Source organism: Giraffa tippelskirchi, chromosome 3 (assembly GCF_054371585.1).
Source record: "Giraffa tippelskirchi isolate mGirTip1 chromosome 3, T2T-mGirTip1v1.2.pri, whole genome shotgun sequence".
Taxonomy (NCBI): Eukaryota; Metazoa; Chordata; class Mammalia; order Artiodactyla; family Giraffidae; genus Giraffa; species Giraffa tippelskirchi.
In genome coordinates, this window is record NC_137277.1 from 33,551,364 (window position 1) to 33,572,891 (window position 21,528).

The following is a 21,528-nucleotide window of genomic DNA, read 5'->3' on the forward strand; positions in this document are numbered from 1 at the left end:
TTTGAGTTTATTTTTGTGTATGATGTGAGGGAGTGTTCTAACTTCATCAATTTATATGTGGCTGTCCAGCTTTCCCAGCATCACTTGCTAAAGAGACTGTCTTTTCTCCATTATGTATTCTTACCTCCTTAGTTGAAGATTGACCATAAGTGTGTGGGTTAACTTCTGAGCTCTCTATTCTGTTCCATTGATCTAAATGTCTGTTTTTGTGCCAGTATCATGCTGTTTTGATTACTGTAGCTTTGAACTATCGTATGAAGTCTGGGAGAGTTATGCTTCCTGATTTCTTCTTTTTTCCTCAGGATTGCCTTGGCAATTCTGGGTCTTTTGTGGTTCCATATAAATTTTAGGACTATTTGTTCTGGTTCTATGAAAAATGTCATGGGTAATTTGATAGGGATGGTATTAAATCCATAGATTGCTTTGGGTGGTACAGCCATTTTAACAGTATTAATTCTTCCAATCCAAGAGCATGAAATAGCTTTCCATTTCTTTGAGTCATCTTCAGTTTCCTTTATCAGTGTTTTATTCTCAGTGTATATGTCTTTCACCTCCTTGGTCAGGTTTATTCCTAGGTGTTTTTTTTATGTGATTTTAAAAGGGATTGTTTTCTCATTTTCTCTTTCTGGTATTTCATTGCTGGTATAAAGAAATGCAGCAGATTTCTGACTATTAATCTTTTATCCTGCTACCTTGCTAAATTTGTTTATCAGTTCTAATAGTTTTTATGAAATCTTTAGAGTTTTCTATATAGAGTTATGTCATCTGCATATAATGACAGTGTTACCTCTTCTCTTCCAATTTGGATACATTTTATTTCCTATCTAATTGCTGTAGCTAGGACTTATAGTATGATATTAAACAGAAATGGTCAGAATCCTTGTCCTGTTCCAGATTTTAGCAGGAACACTTTCAGCTTTTCACCATTGAGTATTAGGTTGATTGTGGGTTTGTCATAAAAAGTTTTTATTGTATTGAGATATGGTCCCTCTATACCCACTTTGGTGAGGGTTTTTATCATGAATGGACATTGACTTTCATCAGATGCTTTTTTGCATCTATTGAGATGATTGTGTGGGTTTTGTCTTTTCTTTTGTTCATATTGGTTTATGTATGTTGAGCCATCCTTGTCACCCTAGGATGAATCCTTGTGATCCTAGGATGATCCTGGTGATCACTTGATCACTTTTATTATGTGTTGTGGAATTAGGTTTGCCAGTATTTTGTTGAGGATTTTTTACACCTTTATTCATCAAACAGTGGCCTGTAATGTTCTTTTTCGGTGGTGTCTTTGTCTGGTTTTGTATCAGGGAGACAGTAGGTTCAAAGGATGTCTTTGGGAATGTTCCCTCCTCTGCAGTCTTCTGGAAGAGTTTGAGAAGGATGGATGTACATTCTTCTTTGTATGTTTGGTGGAATTCCCCAGTGAAGCTGCCCAGTCCTAGACTTTTGTTTGCAGTGAGTTTTGTTGTTGTTTTCGCAGGGAGTTTTTTAAATTACAGATCCTATTTCCCCTCCAGTGATGGGTCTGTTCAATTTCTTCTTGATTCAGCTTTGCAGGCTGTAAATTTCTAGAACCGTATCCATTTCTAGGTTGTCTAGTTGGTGGGGATATCTTCACTCACTGTATTCTCTTATGGCATCTTTGTGTTTCTGCAGGATTGGTTATTTCTCCTCTTTCATTTCTTACTTTGTTTATTTGGGTCCTTTCTCTTGAAAAACACAACTTTAAATGAAAAGTCAGTGTTATCCTTCAATTTAAGGGTTATGGCTTAAATTAATCAACCACCATGCCTCAGACTGACCACCTTTCTTCCACGTTCTCTATTATCATGGAGCCACTTGTTCTCCATTTCCTTCCAGAGGTGACCTCCTGGTGACCTTTGATCTTTACCTTCCATGCTCGCGTGCACCAGGTGGACTAGTTTTCACGCCTCCTTCTCTATGGCATTGTTCAGACCACGTATGCCACTCTTCGTTTCTATCTCCAAATCCCCTGGCAAAGCCCTGGGTCATGCTTTCTCTTTATAACCTCCTTTCCCTTGGTATGCCTGTCTTCTCCTGTCCCTCTCAAAGCATTCTTCCCTGCTTCCATCATGTTGCTCCAGGCTGCCAACCACAAGGGCCCATCAATCTTCTGAATCACATGCAGACTTGTGACAGCGGCTGCCGCTGCCCCACCTCAGGTACGGGCTCATATCTTCTTTGCCAGGGACTGTCTCTCAAACCTGCTCTCACTCTCATCTTTACTCTTCTTCTCTGGCTTTCAGCGTGTATGGAATCCTCTCTTTACCTGATCCCCTTTTAGCAGCAGCTATTGGTGGCTCAGTGGTAAAGAATCTGCCAATGCAAGAGACACAGGTTTGATCCCTGAATCAAGAAGGTCCCCTGGAGGAGGAAATGGCACCCCACTCCAGTATTCTTGCCTGGAGAATCTCATGCAGAGAGGAGCCGCCGGATAGGCTTCAGTCCTTGGGGTCGCAGAGCTGGACGTGACTGAGTGACTGAGCATACATGCACATCCTTTCACCTACAGATTGAGGTTTAACATTTTCAAGCAGTTTGCTCTGATGGACTTCACAAGCTTCTAGCTCATGTCATAATTCTAGAACCATCCATTCCCCAAACTCCTCTCGTATAGTTAGTGAGGTGGTTTGTAGCACGGCTTTGACATCCAATCCAACCGCAGTGTTACCCGGGATCTTCAATGCCATGCTTTGTCTTCTCCGTATGTTTGACATTGTACATTGTGCATAATGGAAAGGTGGGGAAAGTGGGTGTTTGTTGAATTGAATTAAAGGAGTATCATGGGCCCTCTCAGCTTTAATTTCCACCTGGGGCTCTGGACAAGGGTTCAGGACCCCTGCCCTTCACCTCAGGGGCAGGGAAGGGTCTTAGAATAACTGAGCTCACTGCTTCCAGTGACACCTGACCCCCCTCGAGCAAGACATGGAGAAGGCACTTGACTCCAGAGGCATCTGCTCCCGAGGCTGACTTCCTGCTCTGGCCGGGTGCCATCCCAAGGCGCCCTGTGTCCATATGTGGAGCAGACATCACACAGGAGTGGAGGAAAACCACTCAGGAGAAAGCCATCGTCTAGGGAGGGGATTCAGCTGCTTGCTCTCCAGTTAGCGCCTCCTGAGCTGCCTGCGTTCTGGAGACACAGCACACTTTCTTCCAGCGCACCCAGGAGTAGATGCAGTGCTCCATCCAGGCTGTGCAGGTTGGTTCTCGCTGGGTGATGGCCGGAGGAACAAGGCCTCCTCCTGTTCCCGTAAAGTTGGCTAATAATACACTGCTATGCCATCTGTCCCATGCTGATCAGAGAAGGGGTTCACACCAGCCGCAGGGCCAGTTAGCCCTGAAAGCTGCCTGTTTCAGCATCCCGAGGCTCCTTCTCTAAGATTTATCCCTCTTTGGATGGAAATCTTTTAAAACACACACACGTCCCTTCTCCCTGCTCACCTCAATAAAACAAACATCTAATGTGATCTACTCAACGACACCAAGATAACCAGTAGTACTGTGTGTAACATGTGGAAACCTTCAGATAGAAAAGAAAATGTAAAATCTACAACATGCTAAACACAGCACCGGGTGTACCTGACATTTTATTATCCTATTGAATGCACATAACCAGTCTTCAAGGCAGCCGTATTGTCCCCACTTTGTGCTCAATCGTGTCCGACTCTTTATGAACCCCTGGACTGTGGCCTGCCGGGCTCCTCTGTCCATGGAATTTTCCAGGCAAGAATACTAGAGTGGGTTGCCATTTCCTCCTCCAGGGGATCTTCCCAACCCAGGGATCAAACCCATGGCTCCTGCATTGGCAGGCAGATTCTTTAAGCCCCCTGGGAAGCCCTCACCCCCATATCACAGATGAGAAAACAGAGGCTCAGAGAAGTTAGGCACAATGCCTGTCATCACACAGCGAATCAGAGGGTGAGCTGTGGGATTCACACCCCAGCCCATCTGACTCCAAAATTCCACAGCCTGCAGCTGCTGCTGTCCATGCAGTTCTTTCCTCCAACAGGTAAGTTTCCAAATGGCTGTGCTTTTTTTTTTTTGCTGCACCGTGCAGCTTGCAGGATCTTAGTTCCCTGACCAGGAATTGTACCTGCACCCTCAGCAGTGAAAGCTCAGAGTCCTAACCCATGGACCACCAGGGAAGTCCCCAAATGGCCGTACCTTTTGATCCCTGATGCCTGGTTTTAGAACTAATTTCTCTGCCGTGGTTTTGTTGTCACTTCCATCCTTGGGGTTTCCAGAGAGCGGGGCTCTCTGCCTGACTCTGAGCCTCCTCCTATGGCCTCGGGCAGGCCTTCTTCCCCTCCTGCCTCCCAGCTCCTCCTGTGCAAAAGCAGCTTGACCAGCCAGCCACCTGTGAGACCTCCAAGCTGAACACACTCTTCCTGCTTGAGGAAGGAGTGTGATGCAGAGAGGAAGACAGGCTACGTGACCTGGAAAACCTGGAGGAGGCCGGGCGCATCTCAGAGCTCACGTTGGGCTCAATTAACGTGACCTGGGACTGTTTTACAAGGAACTCAAACCCTGTGCGGGAAACACCCTTGCAGTTTCCCGGAGGTGGGTGTGGAGGTGGTTATACAGAGACAGGTAAACCGGTGACAAGAAGACGTAAAGAGCAGACTGAGCCTTACTCTGCTGCCCACAGACCCCTTCCCAACCACGGCCCCAGGGGGCAGGGCAGGAACCCCCAGCAGCACCCTCCCCTCGGCCGCCCTGCTCCCACAATGCCTGAGAGGTGGCCAGGGCCCCTCGCACTCTTCCTCAGCCCACCTCTGCTCCACAGGTGACCCGTACCTGTCCTGACCAGGCCTCCCCAGGAGAAGGCCAGCCTGTGGACAGAGACGTGGACTCTGATGTGTCATTGGGCAGGCAGGATGGGACCTCAAGGAGACCACCCCCTTTCAGACACAGACGGACCCTTTAGGAGCACTGGGCTGTCGTCTTGGATGAGGAGGGGCTCTAGGGATGGGGGTCTCGGCCCAGCGGGAGCAGAGAGGTGGGGTGCACATGCAGCGAGCCCACGGCAGGCTGAGGGGGGCAGGCTTCCTGTTTTTTTTCCCTGCAGCCATGTGCCTGCCTGGCCCTCACAGAGCAGGCGGTTCATCAAGTGTGCTTTGACTTAAAATCACCTGAATCTCAAAAACCACCATTATCCTGGAAACCATTACAGGTAAAGGCTGCATCTCTCTTCCTTTTGTGCCCTCTTGAAGTACTCTGCACTGGGGCCAGCATACAGTGGGTGATTATTGTATGTCCCTGCATCTTGGAGTCCGCAGCCCTGCTGCCCCATCCCCGCCCACACCTCTTCCACTTCCGCGGGTGCTGTGTGTTGGGAAGGGGCGGCTCTTCCTCTCAAGGGGGAACTGCTGACAGTTAATGACAATGGGATGCCCACCAACCACCCTCCCAAAGGCTTGTCAGGAAAGGTAGGGAGAAAAGCAGCAGACAGAAAGTCGAACGGGAGTGGGCCGAGCTTCAGCCGTACCTCTGGTCTCCTGGCTTTGTTCCTTCAACCCTGATTTAGAAAGGGCCACGCTTGCTGGACCCTCTCCTCCCATCCCCCCGTTTCTCTGCAGGCATGCCACCCCCTAACCCCCACCCTGGCCAGCAGCTGGTCTTTCCTAATTGGTCATGTATCTTAATAACAACAGGTCCTTAAGCAGCTGTTGCTGTGGATACTGTCTGGCCGGGTGGCTCCCTGTCATTAATTTACTTGTTGGTCCTACTGGCGCTTAAGAAAGGATTAAATTAACAATGATACTAATGAGACAGAAAGTTACACAGTGAAAGGAGAAGAAGGAAGATTATAATTGTTGTTGTCATTCCTGGCACAAGTTTTATAATCACACAATTCTGTCACAACCCTGTGTTGTGACAAAAGTCTTGCCCAAAATGCCAAGAGGATTTTCGTCTTTCTGTCCTCAAGTTTCACTCCTTTTCCCCACAGGACAAGATTTCTGTCCCCAGAATGCACCCTGATTTCCAAGCACGTGGCACCTGCAGGATGGCATTTAGGCAGGACCCCCACGAGGCCGCCCCTCACACTGAGTGAAGACGCCCCAGCCCCAGGTTCAGAGAAAGGCATCTCAAACTTCCAGCTTTCTCCAGCTGGAGAATGGTTATGGATCCTGCTCATTTCTATATATACCTCTCCCTTGGCAACAGCAAAAAAACGTGAGGAAGGGAGCTGGCCCTCAGCTCGTGGCATCGGTCATTCCCTTTCCAAATATAGAGCAGGAGTGAGTGGTGGGGGGACAGGCTATAAAAGCCACAGCGGCAGCCCCCTGGCGCTGCTGTGGGCGGTGGAGTCTGGGCGCCCCGCACGGCTCTCTTCCGTGTGTGGCTCGGAGGACCACCTGGTGCGGCCCTGCCTGGCTGTGGTGAGGTTAGTTAGAGGTGGAGCTGGGTCTCCACCTCCCGCACCCCACTTCCTCCTCCCCGAGCTCCCCTTGACTTTGTCTTCGAGCGCCCCCTTGGGCAGCATCCCTCCGGATGTCCCACGGACCTCGGCCTGTCAGTGTGGCCTGACGACCCCCTCTTCCTCTCTGATCTGTGCAGAGGCTGTGGGGTCACCTCCCCCCACCCTCACCTTCCTCCCCACCTGTGCTGTACGCCTGGTGAGCAGATGTCCATGCTCTCAAGGCCCCACTGGCTTGCGTCGGTCAGCCAATTTGAGACTTCTCCCTGTTCACAGAAGTCAGAGGGGGCCTGATCCTTGCCTGGAACCACAGGCCTTTTCAACAGAGATTCTGTCCTTCCTGCCTCGTTCTCAAGGAGAGGCACTGCATGCAGACTGAGGAGGGTGCGTTAGTGGGCTGCTGGGAGCCAGGTTTGGGGGCAGCTGGGGGCTTTGACTACCTTTATGAATCACTTGTAGGTCACATCCCATCTGCTCTTCCAGCCTGTCTCCAGGGTAAGACTTTTTAAGTTATTAGTCCTTTCCCCTTATTTGGTTAATTGACGACCCAATTCAGAACTGAACTACACATTTGGGTGTCCTGAGCTTTCTTTTTGCATATTTACCACAGGTCTGATTTCCCACGGCTGCTGTTGTCTGCTGTCCTCCTGTGGGTGTGACTCTCAGGTGAGGAGCAGGTTGGGTCCCTTGGTTCAGAAGTCTCCAGGGTCCAGGTCCTCCCACTTCCAGTGGCCTGGAGGGCAAGAGCCCGTGGAGCCTAGACCAGGACAGGATGGATTGGAGAGGACCTTAGACCAGGACAGGGCAGGCTGGGGAGAGGGTCTCGGCAGATGCTGAGGTCAGATGCCACCTCTGTTCTCAGAACAGAACTGAAGGAAGCACAAGCCAGTTTCCTCATATGAGGAGTTGGCCACCTTGAATCAAAACAGTCCCCAAATTCCTTAGCTGTTTGCCATTTAGCACACTCTCTTTGAAGAATGGTGTTTATTTCTGATGGTGTTTATTTTTAAATTTCCCCTTGGCAATGCCTGGGCTTTTCAGAAAAGGAAACAGTCCCAAGAGCTGCCCCCTCCCTCGGGTTCCTTCACGCCTCTGAGCCTCACTGGATGGGGGAGCTTGGGTGGCATCCACTCCATGCCCTTTGCACAGAGTCGGCACAGTAAATACGTGTGCATTTGATTTTTCCCCAGGTGGATGGGAAAAATCAAATGCTCCGGGCCCATCTTGGAGGGCTCCCAAGGGGCAGGGCTGGAGTCGGGGGTTGGGGGCTGACCTGGTGGGTGCATCCTCCAGCCAACACCATGAGTAGCGACACCGAAATGGAAGTGTTCGGCATCGCCGCTCCCTTCCTCCGGAAGTCAGAAAAGGAGCGGATCGAGGCTCAGAACCAGCCCTTTGATGCCAAAACCTACTGCTTCGTGGTTGACTCTAAGGAAGAGTATGCCAAGGGGCGAATTAAGGGCACCCAGGACGGGAAGATCACGGTGGAGACCGAAGACAGCAGGGTGAGCCCCCCCACCCCCTCTGCGAGCCACAGCCTCTGTCTGCCCCCCTGGCTGCCCGGTCTGTGTGGCTGCCCCGCACCTGGCCCTCCCCACACGCGACTGCCTCCCAGGTGTCCTTGGAGAAAGCAGAGTGAACACTGGCCTCAGGCTGCACGGTGGGAGAACCACCTGCCTGCGGCTGGCCAAAGCAGTTCACGTTCAAGTGCTTTTGTTGATGTTCATGTCACTCTAGGTCAGCGGGGACCAGCCCTGTGTGTCCCAAGGGTGTGGAGTTGGGAGTCCACCAAGAGGATGACCTCCTTCAGAGCACTCTCCTTTGGGAAACTAGGTTTCCCCCTGATTCTTCTGGTGATAGTATGTAAGGAAGTAAGGAAAGCGGGTCAGGGACCCTAGTGGACCACAAGCTTGACTGAACTAGCAGCCTCCCCATATTGTGAAGGCGATGAGCAGTGTAGCCCATTCCTTTCTGCTCAGGCTAGCATGGGGATGCTGGGAGGAATACAGGACATCCAAACTGTCTGGAATTTAGACCAGAAGAATCTGGAAATGTTCTAAGAAATGTTAAAAAAAATGGGGGTGGGGATCTAAATAAGAGGAGTAAAGGAAATAGTATCATTGGGTTGGATGTGAAAGAAAACAGCATGGAAACCACCCACTGAAACTACCTTCCAAGCTCTGAAGCCCAAGGGCAGGTCTCGGTACATTTCAGATGATGGAGTGGGGAATGGCTTCCGAGGCTGCAGGGAGCACAGAAGCTAGACCTGGTGGAGGACAGTCCAAGATGTCCAGACCCTCACCTCACTGGATGGCTGTGGCCTGGATGGTTTAAGTGAAGCCCTGCTTGAAGGCAGGTTTCCACCACCTGGCCCAGACTCAGGGCCAGGAAAATCATCATCTGCAAAGGAGGTGTCAGGAAGGGGGTAAGGGGAGGGTAGGAGAGCGGAAGGTGAGCTCCATGCCACGATGCTGGGCCCTCCAACGCCGCCCCCCCGCCCACCCCAGGCACTGGGCCAGGGGTCTGTTCCTCTCAAGGGGAGCACGAAGAGGCCTGTCACCACTGCTCTGCCCAGTGGCTCCTTCCGGCCTGTAGTTCTCCAGTCCCAGAAAGCCAGTGGGGCGGGTCCCCTTTCACAGCTCAGGCAGGTGGGGCTGAATGGGCGAGATGCAGGGTGGGGGCTGGGAGCTGCTTTCAGGGAGCTCAGGATGACACAGGCTGCCGGCCTGGAGGTCCATGCCACCGACCTCCTCCTCTCTGTCCCTGCCTTGGGGACGCCATCCACCTGCTGTGCCCTCTAAGTAGATGGCAAAGACCCGTGAGCCTCTGGAACCGGGTTTTGGCCCAGCCAGCATGACCCAGTTGAGGGGTTCCTGCTGGCTCCTGGGCCTGCCTCCTCCTCCCCTAATCCCGCTGAGACCCTCCTCTCCTTTCTGTCGTCCTTCCCTCACCTCAAGCCACTGGAGACGGAAAAAACAAAAGCGCGAGTATCAGAACCGCACCCCATTCCATCTCCACCATGAGCAGCCCCAGCCCCGACTCCCTCCCTGTCAGACGGGCCTTTCCTCCAGCGACCCCTCCTGATCTGGGCGTGGGAGACACTCCTGCACACAGAAGCCCAGGTGTGCACCGTACCCCTTCCCTTGCAGACCCTGGTGGTGAAGCCAGAGGACGTGTACGCAATGAACCCCCCCAAGTTCGACCGGATCGAGGACATGGCCATGCTGACGCACCTGAATGAGCCAGCCGTGCTGTACAACCTCAAGGACCGCTACACCTCCTGGATGATCTACGTCAGTGCCCTCATCTGGGGGCTCCCAGACGAGGGGTCCCCCCCTCATCTGGGGGGCCTTGGGTGGGGTGGGAGTGGGGTGGAGATGCTCATGGGGGGATGGGCTTTAGAAGGATTAGTGTTTGACTAGGCTGTTGGATGGCATCACTGACTCAATGGACATGAGTTTGGGTAAACTCTGGGAGTTAGTGATGGACAGGGACACCCGGTGTGCTGCAGTCCATGGGGTCGCAAAGAGTCGGACGTCAAAGAGTCGGACGTGACTGAGCAACTGAACTGAGGCCATTCAACAAAAGAGGGGAAATGAAGAAAGGGGGATGAGAGTGATGGAGGATGAGAAAGTGAGAGATGAGTGGGCCCAGGAGGGGACTGGAGGAGGGGTGGGGCTGAGGCTGGGTCCTGGTGCTGTCACCCAGCAGCTGTGGATGATCACTACATCCCTCGAGTCTCAGCTGCCTCATCCATAGAGAGAAATCATATCTTGCCTCTTTTACAAGTTTATCATAAAGAAAAGTGAAATAACAAAGGGGGAGGGTTTTATAGGCACACACCCATGTGCACATAAATATGTCTATTTTACGCTTCCACAGACCTACTCGGGCCTCTTCTGCGTCACCGTCAACCCCTACAAGTGGCTGCCGGTGTACAACCCTGAGGTTGTGGAGGGCTACCGGGGCAAGAAGCGCCAGGAGGCCCCACCCCACATCTTCTCCATCTCTGACAACGCCTATCAGTTCATGCTCACAGGTGGGTCTCCAAGGAGGAAGCCTGGAGAGGCAGGCAGGGCTCAGGGAGGCTGCAAGTCCGGCATCAGCCGCCCCTCTAGTGTGCAACGTTCACACAACTGGGTGGAGGTGCTTAAAAAAAAAGAGGCCAGAGATTTTAAGGCCTTGCAGGCCTGGGTGAGATGCTTGGATTTAATGCAAGCATGGGTTACCTCATGTGAAACTGACGTTTTTGTGGGCCCAAAACAAAGACTGAGAGTTTCATATGGTTCAACCTAAAATGATGGGCAGCCAGTGGCTGGCTGTAAGCAGGGGCTTAACCTCTCTGAGCCGTATTTTCAAGGAGGAGTCTCTTTGAGCTCCCATGTAGGACGAAGCAGAGTCATTGTGCAGTGAACTCTGACTGCTGCAGATGTGAACTGGGAAGCTCTTCTTATTTTTATTAAAAATTTTTGATTGAAATATAATTGATTTACAATGTTGTGTTAACTTCTGGTTTACAGCAGAGTGATTCAGATATATATATATTCAGATTTTTTTCCATTATGGTTTATTATAGGATATTGAATACAGTTCCCTGTGTTATACAGTAGGACCTTATTTATTTTATATATAGTAGTTTGTATCTGCTAATTCCCAAATCCTAATTTCTCTCTCCCCCACCCCTCCTTCCCCTTTGGTAACCATAGGTTTGTTTTCTATGTGAGTCTGTTTCTAGTTTCTAACTAGGTTCAATTGTATCATATAACCACACGTAAGTGATATATGGTATTTGTCTTTCTGCCTGACTTACTTCAGTTAGTATGGTAATTTTTAGGTTCATTCATGTTGCTGCAAATGGCATTACTTCATTCCTTTTTATGACTGAGTAATATTCCATTGTATGTGTGTACCACATCTTCTTAATCCACTCCTCTGTAGATGGACATTTAGGTTGAGAAAGTTCTTTTTATAATACCATCAACCCTATTTTATTTTTCCCTTTGGCAGATCGTGAAAACCAGTCTATTCTGATCACGTAAGTATCCAAGGTGTAGAGCGTTTTCACAGCTGTGGCTCTTTGTCCCCAGTGCAGAAGGGGAAGATGCCACTTGCTTTGTTCTGTTAGTGAGAAAGTACAGACAACAAAGTCTGTGATGCAAAGATGGACGGGGGACAGGCCAGAAGGCGTGTGAGGCCTCAGGAAGCAGGGTTCCCCCATTTCAGGCTGTTCAGTGGTGTGGGTCTCCCAGGGCCCTTGTCTCTCTGAGTGGTCTCCTCTTTGTTGGGAATCTCACATCTGATGTGGCTTAGGAGGCTGTTTACACTCACAGGACTCTTTTTCTCCTCCTCTCTCTTTCGATCGCTCTGAATAGTGGAGAATCCGGGGCAGGAAAGACTGTGAACACCAAAAGGGTCATCCAGTACTTTGCAACAATTGCAGCGACTGGAGACCTCGCCAAGAAGAAGGACTCCAAGATGAGGGTAAGGAGAGGAGACAGGCTGGCTCTACTTCCGCTGCCAACCCTTTTCTCAACTTCACAGTGAGGAGGCACAGGGTATGTGTGGGGGGTGATACCCACCTCCTTAGGGAAGGAGTGCCGGCAGGGTTGAAAATCTCAGAGGACAGCCGGCTCTCCTAGAAGACCCAGCGCATGGGTGATCTCACAGGACCAGATCCTGTGATTGCCAAGAAGATAAGCTCTAAGGCTCCGCTAAGAAAAGTCAATCTGACATACACCAGAGTCACACACACCACCGGAGAGAACTGTAGCGTCCACTTGCCTTTCAAAACAAATATATCCCAGCAGTATGATGTGAACACAGGTGACCTCACCACCTGGAGAATGGAGGAGCTGAAGGGTTAAAGGAGGTTTATATCAAGATACCCAACCAGAGCCAAACACGACATGGCGACAGGGCTCTGAGTGAGACGTGCTAATGATGTGCTTGGGCCCTAGGTTGGAAAGCAGGGGACGGGGGAGGGACCAGCGTCAGCTGGGGAGGAGGAGCATCGGAGCTCACCTTCACACGGGGCTCTTCCTGCCCTGACTCCCTGCTCCAGGGAACTCTGGAAGACCAGATCATCAGCGCCAACCCGCTACTGGAGGCCTTCGGGAATGCCAAGACCGTGAGGAACGACAACTCGTCCCGCTTTGTGAGTCTGTGCTGGGTCAAGCTGGGGTGTCCTCCAAGGCCAGCGAGGAGGCACGATCCCTGCTTCCAGGAACCTGCAGTCCTGGGGGTGGATAATGAAAGGAGGAGGAAACAAGTCCACAAGACACTCTGACAGTTCCCTAGAAGATGGGGCAGTAAAGGGGGCCGGGTCTCCTTTAGACAGGGCCGGCAGGGGAGCCCTCCTGGGGGGCGCTGGCCTGTGAACCCGAGATCCACAGGGTGAGGAGGGACACAGTTGCAGAGGCAGGGAGGGGACTGGTGGAGTCAAGGGATCTCCAGGGGGTCTGACTGGCTGGAGTGAGGCAGGCTCTGCGAGGTAAGGAGGGGCAGTGGGAAGGGACTGGGAGCCTGGGAGCAGGCAGGCCAGGAGAAAGGTCTGGTTTCATTCCAGAAGTCAGGATCCTGTTAGAGGGAAGGGATATGGTTTGATTTGCATCTTGCACAGAACATGACTCTGCTGACTGGGGTGGCATGTGGATGCAGGGTGGAGGAAGGAGGCACAGCAAAGCAGGGAGAGAGGCTGCAAGGACACTGAACTGCAAGTTCCTGGGGAAGAAGGCTCTGTTCACACTCCCCAGGTGGGTAGGAACACCTGGAGTCAGGTTACCTGGTCTCCCTTACCCGACAGGGCAAGTTCATCCGCATCCATTTTGGTACCACAGGGAAGCTGGCCTCTGCAGATATTGAAACATGTAAGTAGATTCCTAGGATCAGATGTTTGGGGACATCAGGGGAACAGTTTGGAAGACACTTCTGTGTTTGCATTCCTAGATCTGCTGGAAAAATCAAGAGTGACCTTCCAGCTGAAGGCTGAGAGAAGCTACCACATCTTCTACCAGATTCTTTCCAACAAGAAGCCCGAGCTCATAGGTGAGGATGCCCCCAGAGGGGCTGGTCTGGGGCATGTCAGCGCTTAGGTGAGTGGACCGAAGAGAGTTGTGCCTACTCGCAGAGGAAATTTGTTTTAGAAATGGGGTGTGGCTGTTTTGACAGTGATGTGCCAATTTGAGAAATGTGATCCAATGCGATCCAATGGACAGAAAAAGAAGGAGGCACAATTGCCTTTAGCTCTGGTTCATGGAAACTGGCTCAGTGACTTAGCGTTTAGTGGTCCTCTGATGCCCCCTTGTGGTCAGCCATAAAACCAATCTTCCACCAAATGCTGTGAGGCCCACGCCAAGTCAGAGGAACCGCCAGCTGGTGGATGTCCACCCCGCTTTTCATTTGGCACCTAACAGGGGTTCCGTGCCCTTCTATGCTCTCTGGCTCTGTCTGCTCAGCATTCGGGGCCCAATCCTGGAAACAGGCTGCAGCTTTCAACAGGTTTTGGAAAAGACGACGATTCTACCAAACCATCTGGGCTTCCCTCCAGTGGCTCTCTGTGTCCTGGCCCACACTCAGCCTGTTTTCCTGATTAATCTTTCCCAACCGACATGGATCTGTGGTGTCTGCACACAAAGCAAAAGGGTTTAAATGTTCTCTCTGGGGTTTGTACCCTGTGTGGCCAGGGTGGGTGCAGAGTCTTCCCTGGACTTTATATTCAGCCACAGCCTGAGTACGGGAGGCTGTTTAGCCCTGGGGCGGGGGAGGGGGGTGCTTCCTTTGCATCAATGTGACCCCCTCTAACTGGTCATCATTGCAGAGCTGCTGCTCATCACAACCAACCCTTATGACTACCCCTTCATCAGCCAGGGCGAGATCCTGGTGGCCAGCATTGACGATGCCGAGGAGCTGCTGGCCACAGATGTAAGTAGATCAGGGAGAAGGATGGGTGTGTGGCGGGGGCTCCTGATCCATCACTGAGGTCAGCCAGCTGATGCGCTCTCCTGCAATGCCAGAGTGCCATTGACATCCTGGGCTTCACCCCCGAGGAGAAGTCTGGGCTCTACAAGCTGACAGGTGCTGTGATGCACTACGGAAACATGAAGTTCAAGCAGAAGCAGCGGGAGGAGCAGGCAGAGCCGGATGGCACAGAAGGTACCACGTCACCCGCTGGGCCGTGCGCTAGAGCTGGGGGCCTCCCTTGAAAGTGATCGATCCTTCCTCCCCCTGGAGAGATAAACCTCTGCAGGGCTCAGATGCCGACAGGTTACTGCCCTGTCTGCTGAGTCACTCGAGTGGTCCTGCTTCAGACAAAATGAGGAGTGACCAGGGTTTTCTGGAACCCAGTGCTGCCTTTTCACAAAGTCTATCATATTCTCTGAGTGACTTAGCGCCCACAGGTGAGCAGTTTAGAGACATGTAATGTTAACACACAGAGACGAGCTAAGCTGAGCCTTGAAACATCTGGAGAATTTTCAGAGGGGCTCTTTGGCTTTGCCGTTATCTGGGGGTTTCCCTTGTAACTGGCCTTCTTTCCTGCCAGTGGCTGACAAGACAGCCTATCTGATGGGCCTGAACTCTTCGGACCTCCTGAAAGCTTTATGCTTCCCCAGAGTGAAAGTTGGGAATGAGTATGTTACTAAGGGCCAGACCGTGGATCAGGTAAGTGACTGCCATGAGGCTGGGAAGGGATGCAGGCACCCAATGGCTACTGCCCACAGACTCAACACAGGTGCTAACCCCCCGACACAGGTGCACCATGCCGTGAATGCCCTTTCCAAATCCGTCTACGAGAAGTTGTTCCTGTGGATGGTCACCCGCATCAACCAGCAGCTGGACACCAAGCTGCCGAGACAGCACTTCATTGGTGTCCTGGACATTGCAGGCTTTGAGATCTTCGAGGTTTGCGTTCCCTATATTCAGGTGGCTTTGTATGGGGGTCTGGTTCTCAGAATCACAGGCAAGATGTCCAGGCAGCCACTTGTCACCCCGTATCATATCTGGGAGGAACACTAGATGGAGGCTGGGTCAGGTAGAAGCATGTACATCCATTAGAGCATGCTGTCAATGTCTCCCAGGTATAAGACTTGCAGGTGAATAAAAGGTGAGCTTGTAGTTTATAGATGATGACGAGAAGTATGTAAGTACACAGAAGACCAACTATAGGTAAGACAAACTGTGGTCAGGGTCCAGGAGAGGCCCAGGCCATGGACTTAGGAGAGAGAGAGGTATCTACTAGCTCGAGTTCTGGAGAAAACTCTTAAGATGTGATGTGAGCTGAGCCCAAGAGTGTGACCACACCTGAAAGCGTAGCTGAGCTGCTGGGAGCCAGAGACGAGGAGGAGAAAGGTTGGTGGGTCTTTGACTTTGAAAGCAGTCTAACCTTCCGTGGGGACATTATGTTTGTGATGTTAGTATAACAGCCTGGAGCAGCTGTGCATCAACTTCACCAACGAGAAACTGCAACAGTTTTTCAACCACCACATGTTCGTGCTGGAGCAGGAGGAGTACAAGAAGGAAGGCATCGAGTGGACGTTCATCGACTTCGGGATGGACCTGGCCGCCTGCATCGAGCTCATCGAGAAGGTACCTGCCATGTGTGCTCAGTAACCGCCCCTCACAGGCCTGGTGCTTGTCACTGCAGCTCACACTCACTCAGCCCGTGTGCACTCTGCCTTGGTCCAGCCTATGGGCATCTTCTCCATCCTGGAAGAGGAGTGCATGTTCCCCAAGGCCACAGACACCTCCTTCAAGAACAAGCTGTATGACCAGCACCTGGGCAAGTCTGCCAACTTCCAGAAGCCCAAGGTGGTCAAGGGCAGAGCCGAGGCCCACTTCTCCCTGATCCACTACGCGGGCACCGTGGACTACAGTGTCTCCGGCTGGCTGGAGAAGAACAAGGACCCCCTGAACGAGACGGTGGTCGGGCTGTACCAGAAGTCCTCCAACAGGCTCCTGGCGCACCTCTACGCCACCTTCACCACCGCGGACGGTAACAGACTCCCAGGCTGCCTTGAATCCACATTTCTTCCCCACCTCAACCCACAAAGGAGACAGCTCTGGAGGGCTGCTAACACCACACACCATCTTTTCTTTCAGCTGACAGCGGAAAGAAGAAAGTTGCCAAGAAAAAGGGTTCTTCCTTCCAAACTGTCTCTGCCCTTTTCAGGGTAAGAAAGATAGAAGTTTATTTGCTTGTAATGGGTTTAAGTCATCTCAAAATGAGCAACGTAGAGATGTTGAACTTGGTTTATTTAAGAATAGTGATGTGGTCTTAATCTGGTTACTGTCACTTAGGAGAGTGGTGGTATGATATGTAGGTGAGGGCTAACAAATGGAGGACCAGAATTTAACCATCTTACATGCAACTGGCTGGGTCGCCTGGGAGGCGAGTCCTCCGCATGAACTTTATGACTTGCCTGAAGGACGCAAGGCAGCAGCATCTCAGGCGCCCAGCAGAGCCGGATAGCTCCCCTGAGTTAACTCAGCAGGCGTCCTCTACTTGGCTGTCTCTGGCTCACTGTGAAGCAAAAGACTGTCATATCAGTTACTTGCCTACACTTCTTGCCAAATGGACTATTGAAAGACCTTTTGAAAAGAGTTAAATAAGACCTTTATTAGAATTCATGAGAAGTTTAAGATATCTTTTTTTTGTTACACTGTATCTCTTGGGTTTGTAAAAGCCTACAGTCGGCTCCCTGTCAAATTGAATCTTTCTCTTTTAGGAAAACCTGAACAAGCTGATGTCAAATTTAAGAACAACACACCCTCACTTTGTGCGCTGTATAATTCCCAACGAGACCAAAACCCCAGGTGAGACACCCACCGGCTCTGGAGGCGGTGCTCAGGTCAGGTTTTAGGAGAGTCTGTGTGAAGCTGACGTTGCTTCTCTTCTCAGGTGCCATGGAGCACAGCCTAGTCCTGCACCAACTGCGCTGTAACGGGGTGCTGGAGGGCATCCGCATCTGCAGAAAGGGCTTCCCCAACAGGATCCTCTACGGGGACTTCAAACAGAGGTGCGTAGTAAGAGGGCTTCCCCGGTGGCTCAGTGGTAAAGAACCTGCCTGGCCATGCTGGAGACCCGGGTTTGATCCCTGGGTTGGGAAGATCCCCTGGAGGAGGGCATGGCAACCCACTCCGGTATTCTTGCCTGGAGAATTCCATGAACAGAGGAGCCTGGCAGGCTGCAGTCTATGGTGTTGCAAAGAGTTGGACATGACTTAGCAACTGAACATGCATATGTGATAGAAATGTTCCATTTGTTTCTTGAGGAGGTGTGTAAATGCTAGAATTTGAGAGGGAAAACTACTGAACAGCTGTGGACTCCATGTAAAATGACTTAACCACCGTCTGGTCAAGGTATATATGCTTCTTTCTCCCACACTTTCTCAGGGCATTCTCTGATACACAACATGGCAGAAAAGGACATGGCAAAGAAGAGTCGGGAGGCCTAGATTTCAGGCCACTGTTTGGCCTGTGACCAAGGGCGAGTTTCCTTACCTCTCAGGACCTTGGCCTTCTTGCCTCTTGGAAGAGAGGCCTGAACTGATTTCCAAAGTTGGCGTCTTTGCTAATAGCCTACAATGTTTCTGTGTCCACACGGCAGATACCGAGTGCTGAATGCCAGTGCCATCCCTGAGGGGCAGTTTATTGACAGTAAGAAGGCGTGTGAAAAGCTGCTGGCATCCATTGACATTGACCACACTCAGTACAAGTTTGGACACACCAAGGTACTGTGTCAGTTCCAACAGACACTGGCCTGTGGTCTCTGACAGACTCTTCCAGAAAACTGACCCAGAGCATCCATCTTCCCTCAAGGTGTTCTTCAAGGCTGGCTTGCTGGGAACCCTGGAGGAAATGAGGGATGACCGCCTGGCCAAGCTGATCACACGGACGCAGGCCGTGTGCAGAGGGTTCCTCATGCGTGTGGAATTCCAGAAGATGGTGCAGAGAAGGTCAAGCAGGGTCTGTGCTCAGATCTGAGCTCTTTGGGAGAAGTGTGGAATCTCTCTTAGAAATAACTGATGTTTTGCTTTCAGGGAGTCCATCTTCTGCATCCAGTACAACATCCGAGCCTTCATGAACGTCAAGCACTGGCCCTGGATGAAACTCTTTTTCAAAATCAAGCCCCTTCTCAAGAGTGCAGAGACGGAGAAGGAGATGGCTACCATGAAGGAAGAGTTCCAGAAAACCAAGGATGAACTGGCCAAGTCCGAGGCAAAAAGGAAGGAACTGGAGGAAAAACTAGTGACTCTAGTACAAGAGAAGAATGACCTGCAGCTGCAAGTACAAGCCGTATGTGTCTAGAAATTTAAAAAATTTTCTCCTAGATTTGATTATCTAAGAAAACTGGATTTTGGGTGGGAATTTTGCTTTTTACTGGGTATATTTCATAAAGGATTCCATTTATAACAAAATACTTTGTCATTGTTCAGTTGCTGAGTTGTATCCGACTCTCTGCAACCCCATGGATTGCAGCATGCCAGGCTCCTCTGTCCTTCACTATCTCCTGGAGTTTGTTCAAATTCACTCATTCAACAAAATACTGGAATGTCACAAACTTTACCTTTAAACCATTAAAGGAAATCATGATTTTTTTTTTTTAAAGGAAAGTGAAAACTTGTTGGATGCAGAGGAAAGATGTGATCAGCTGATCAAAGCCAAGTTCCAGCTGGAGGCTAAGATCAAGGAGGTGACCGAGCGAGCCGAGGATGAGGAAGAGATGAATGCTGAGCTGACGGCCAAGAAGAGGAAACTGGAGGACGAATGTTCGGAACTGAAGAAAGACATAGACGACCTTGAGCTGACACTGGCCAAGGTTGAGAAGGAGAAACATGCCACAGAGAATAAGGTACACTCCTGTGGGTCTTTCCACTGATATGGTCAATACAAACCCAACTTGATCTTTTCTTATAATTGCCTGTGGCATCTTCTTAGGTTAAAAACCTCACTGAAGAACTCGCTGGGTTGGATGAAACCATTGCAAAGTTAACCAGAGAGAAGAAGGCCCTCCAGGAGGCCCACCAGCAGACCCTGGATGACCTGCAAGCGGAAGAGGACAAAGTCAATTCTTTGAGCAAAATCAAGAGCAAACTGGAACAGCAGGTGGATGATGTGAGTGAAGGATGCCAATTGGGAGGCCTGAGTTCAGGGCAGGAAGAGCCCCTGGGACACCCATGGTGCAAAGCATTTGTTCTTAAAAGGAGATGGTGCCTTTTGCAGCTGGAAAGCTCCCTGGAACAAGAAAAGAAGCTCCGTGTAGACCTGGAAAGGAACAAAAGGAAGCTGGAGGGAGACCTGAAGCTCGCCCAGGAGTCCATCCTGGATCTGGAGAATGACAAGCAGCAGCTGGATGAGCGGCTCAAGAAGTGAGCCCTGACACTGCTGTGCTCAGGATTCCAGTGCCTGAGTGTCGGGTCCTCATGCGTTCTGCATTTCCCTTCACAGGAAGGATTTTGAGTACTGTCAACTGCAAAGCAAAGTGGAAGATGAGCAGACTCTGGGCCTGCAGTTTCAGAAGAAAATCAAAGAGCTACAGGTAGGGGGCGCTTGGGACTTTGCTTTCACACTCCGTCACACACGGTGAGCCTGCGTGTCTGCTGTGCATTATCAGTGCAAGGGGCAGGACCGTGGGCCTCGTCTCTGTCCAGGCTGACAGTAGCAATGAACAGTTTTTCCACAATTTAAACAAAACACGTAATTGAAGTATTTCATATCAACCCGTAGTCAGAGTGGAGGATATTCATTATCAGCCGCTGCAGGATAATGCCCAGGTTGAGGCAGGAGAGACTCATGTCAGGAAACTCGCAGTGTTGGGATTGCTCCGGGAGCAGCCCAAGACTTGGCTGGTCTAATGGGAGGGGAAATTAGCCTGTTTTTGACACTGGGAGTCAGGATTCTCCCGGGGACGGCCTGCCCGCACAGGCCCGGATCGAGGAGCTGGAAGAAGAGATCGAGGCCGAGAGGGCAACCCGCGCCAAGACAGAGAAGCAGCGCAGCGACTATGCGCGGGAGCTGGAGGAGCTGAGCGAGCGGCTGGAGGAGGCGGGGGGCGTCACGTCCACCCAGATCGAGCTGAACAAGAAGCGGGAGGCTGAGTTCCTGAAGCTGCGCCGTGACCTGGAGGAGGCCACCCTGCAGCACGAGGCCATGGTGGCCGCTCTTCGCAAGAAGCACGCGGACAGTGTGGCCGAGCTGGGGGAGCAGATCGACAACCTGCAGAGGGTCAAGCAGAAGCTGGAGAAGGAGAAGAGCGAGTTCAAGCTGGAGCTCGACGACCTGGGCAGCAACGTGGAGAGCGTGTCCAAGTCTAAGGTTCGGGGGTGGGAGGCGGGGCGGGGGAGATGTGGCCCTCCACATCTGAGCACCGACTCCGCTCTCTCCCCTTCCCTACCCTGCAGGCGAATCTGGAGAAGATCTGCCGCACCCTGGAGGACCAGCTAAGCGAGGCCCGGGGCAAGAACGAGGAGATTCAGAGGAGCCTGAGCGAGCTGAGCACCCAGAAGTCCCGGCTGCAGACAGAGGCTGGTGAGCGAGCGGGGAACGGGAGGGGCGGAGCCTCCCGGACAGCAGGTCAAAACCAAAGGCAGGATTTGTTTGGGGAGGACTTCTAGGGAAGCAGATTTTTGGGAGAGAGGCAATCAGAATAACCTACGAAAGACCATTCAGAGTGCCCTGGAGGAGGTGAACACTGAGAGTTCAGTAACGAAAGAGGAGTGAGGAGGGGCTCGGAACACCCCCTGCTCCTTGAGCACCCTCTAGAGTTTACAGCAGGGTCTCACCAGGGTGTACGCTCAGCTTTCTTGTCATGGACACATGCCTTCACCCCCAGATCTCAGCACAGTGCCTTACACACAGTAGCAACCTGTGAGTGAATGAATAGATGGATGAAATAAAAATGTTTTCTTTCTGGGCACAGGTGAGCTGAGTCGTCAGTTGGAGGAAAAGGAGAGCACAGTATCGCAACTTTCCAGAAGCAAGCAAGCATTTACCCAGCAAATAGAAGAGCTCAAGAGGCAGTTAGAGGAAGAGAGCAAGGTACGTAGCTGAGGGAACGCTCCCTTACCTCCCTAATCTCCAGGACACCA

At 51.3% G+C, this 21,528-nt stretch overlaps 1 protein-coding gene across 2 annotated transcripts in view; it reads left to right on the forward strand.

Annotated features, from left to right (window-relative positions):
* Positions 1–21,528, forward strand: part of LOC145541564 (myosin-3) — a 40,881-nt gene that overhangs the window by 13,580 nt on the left and 5,773 nt on the right. Inside the window, exons 2-31 of one of the 2 annotated variants that reach the window (XM_081578282.1) lie at positions 2,923–3,223; positions 6,722–6,837; positions 7,056–7,111; positions 7,739–7,950; positions 9,595–9,738; positions 10,328–10,484; positions 11,453–11,480; positions 11,818–11,926; positions 12,507–12,599; positions 13,248–13,311; positions 13,391–13,489; positions 14,262–14,365; positions 14,458–14,596; positions 14,985–15,103; positions 15,194–15,343; positions 15,857–16,027; positions 16,127–16,433; positions 16,541–16,611; positions 17,167–17,254; positions 17,340–17,457; positions 18,048–18,171; positions 18,260–18,396; positions 18,481–18,736; positions 19,050–19,292; positions 19,379–19,555; positions 19,664–19,809; positions 19,889–19,979; positions 20,366–20,755; positions 20,842–20,968; positions 21,360–21,478. In XM_081578282.1, the coding sequence (XP_081434408.1) occupies positions 7,747–7,950; positions 9,595–9,738; positions 10,328–10,484; positions 11,453–11,480; positions 11,818–11,926; positions 12,507–12,599; positions 13,248–13,311; positions 13,391–13,489; positions 14,262–14,365; positions 14,458–14,596; positions 14,985–15,103; positions 15,194–15,343; positions 15,857–16,027; positions 16,127–16,433; positions 16,541–16,611; positions 17,167–17,254; positions 17,340–17,457; positions 18,048–18,171; positions 18,260–18,396; positions 18,481–18,736; positions 19,050–19,292; positions 19,379–19,555; positions 19,664–19,809; positions 19,889–19,979; positions 20,366–20,755; positions 20,842–20,968; positions 21,360–21,478 (3,975 nt within the window). In that variant the 5' untranslated portion in view covers positions 2,923–3,223; positions 6,722–6,837; positions 7,056–7,111; positions 7,739–7,746. Of the gene's footprint in view, positions 1–2,922; positions 3,224–6,316; positions 6,413–6,721; positions 6,838–6,904; positions 6,941–7,055; positions 7,112–7,738; positions 7,951–9,594; positions 9,739–10,327; positions 10,485–11,452; positions 11,481–11,817; positions 11,927–12,506; positions 12,600–13,247; positions 13,312–13,390; positions 13,490–14,261; positions 14,366–14,457; positions 14,597–14,984; positions 15,104–15,193; positions 15,344–15,856; positions 16,028–16,126; positions 16,434–16,540; positions 16,612–17,166; positions 17,255–17,339; positions 17,458–18,047; positions 18,172–18,259; positions 18,397–18,480; positions 18,737–19,049; positions 19,293–19,378; positions 19,556–19,663; positions 19,810–19,888; positions 19,980–20,365; positions 20,756–20,841; positions 20,969–21,359; positions 21,479–21,528 lie in introns of those variants that run through there. The other variant, XM_081578281.1, reaches the window with a different exon arrangement.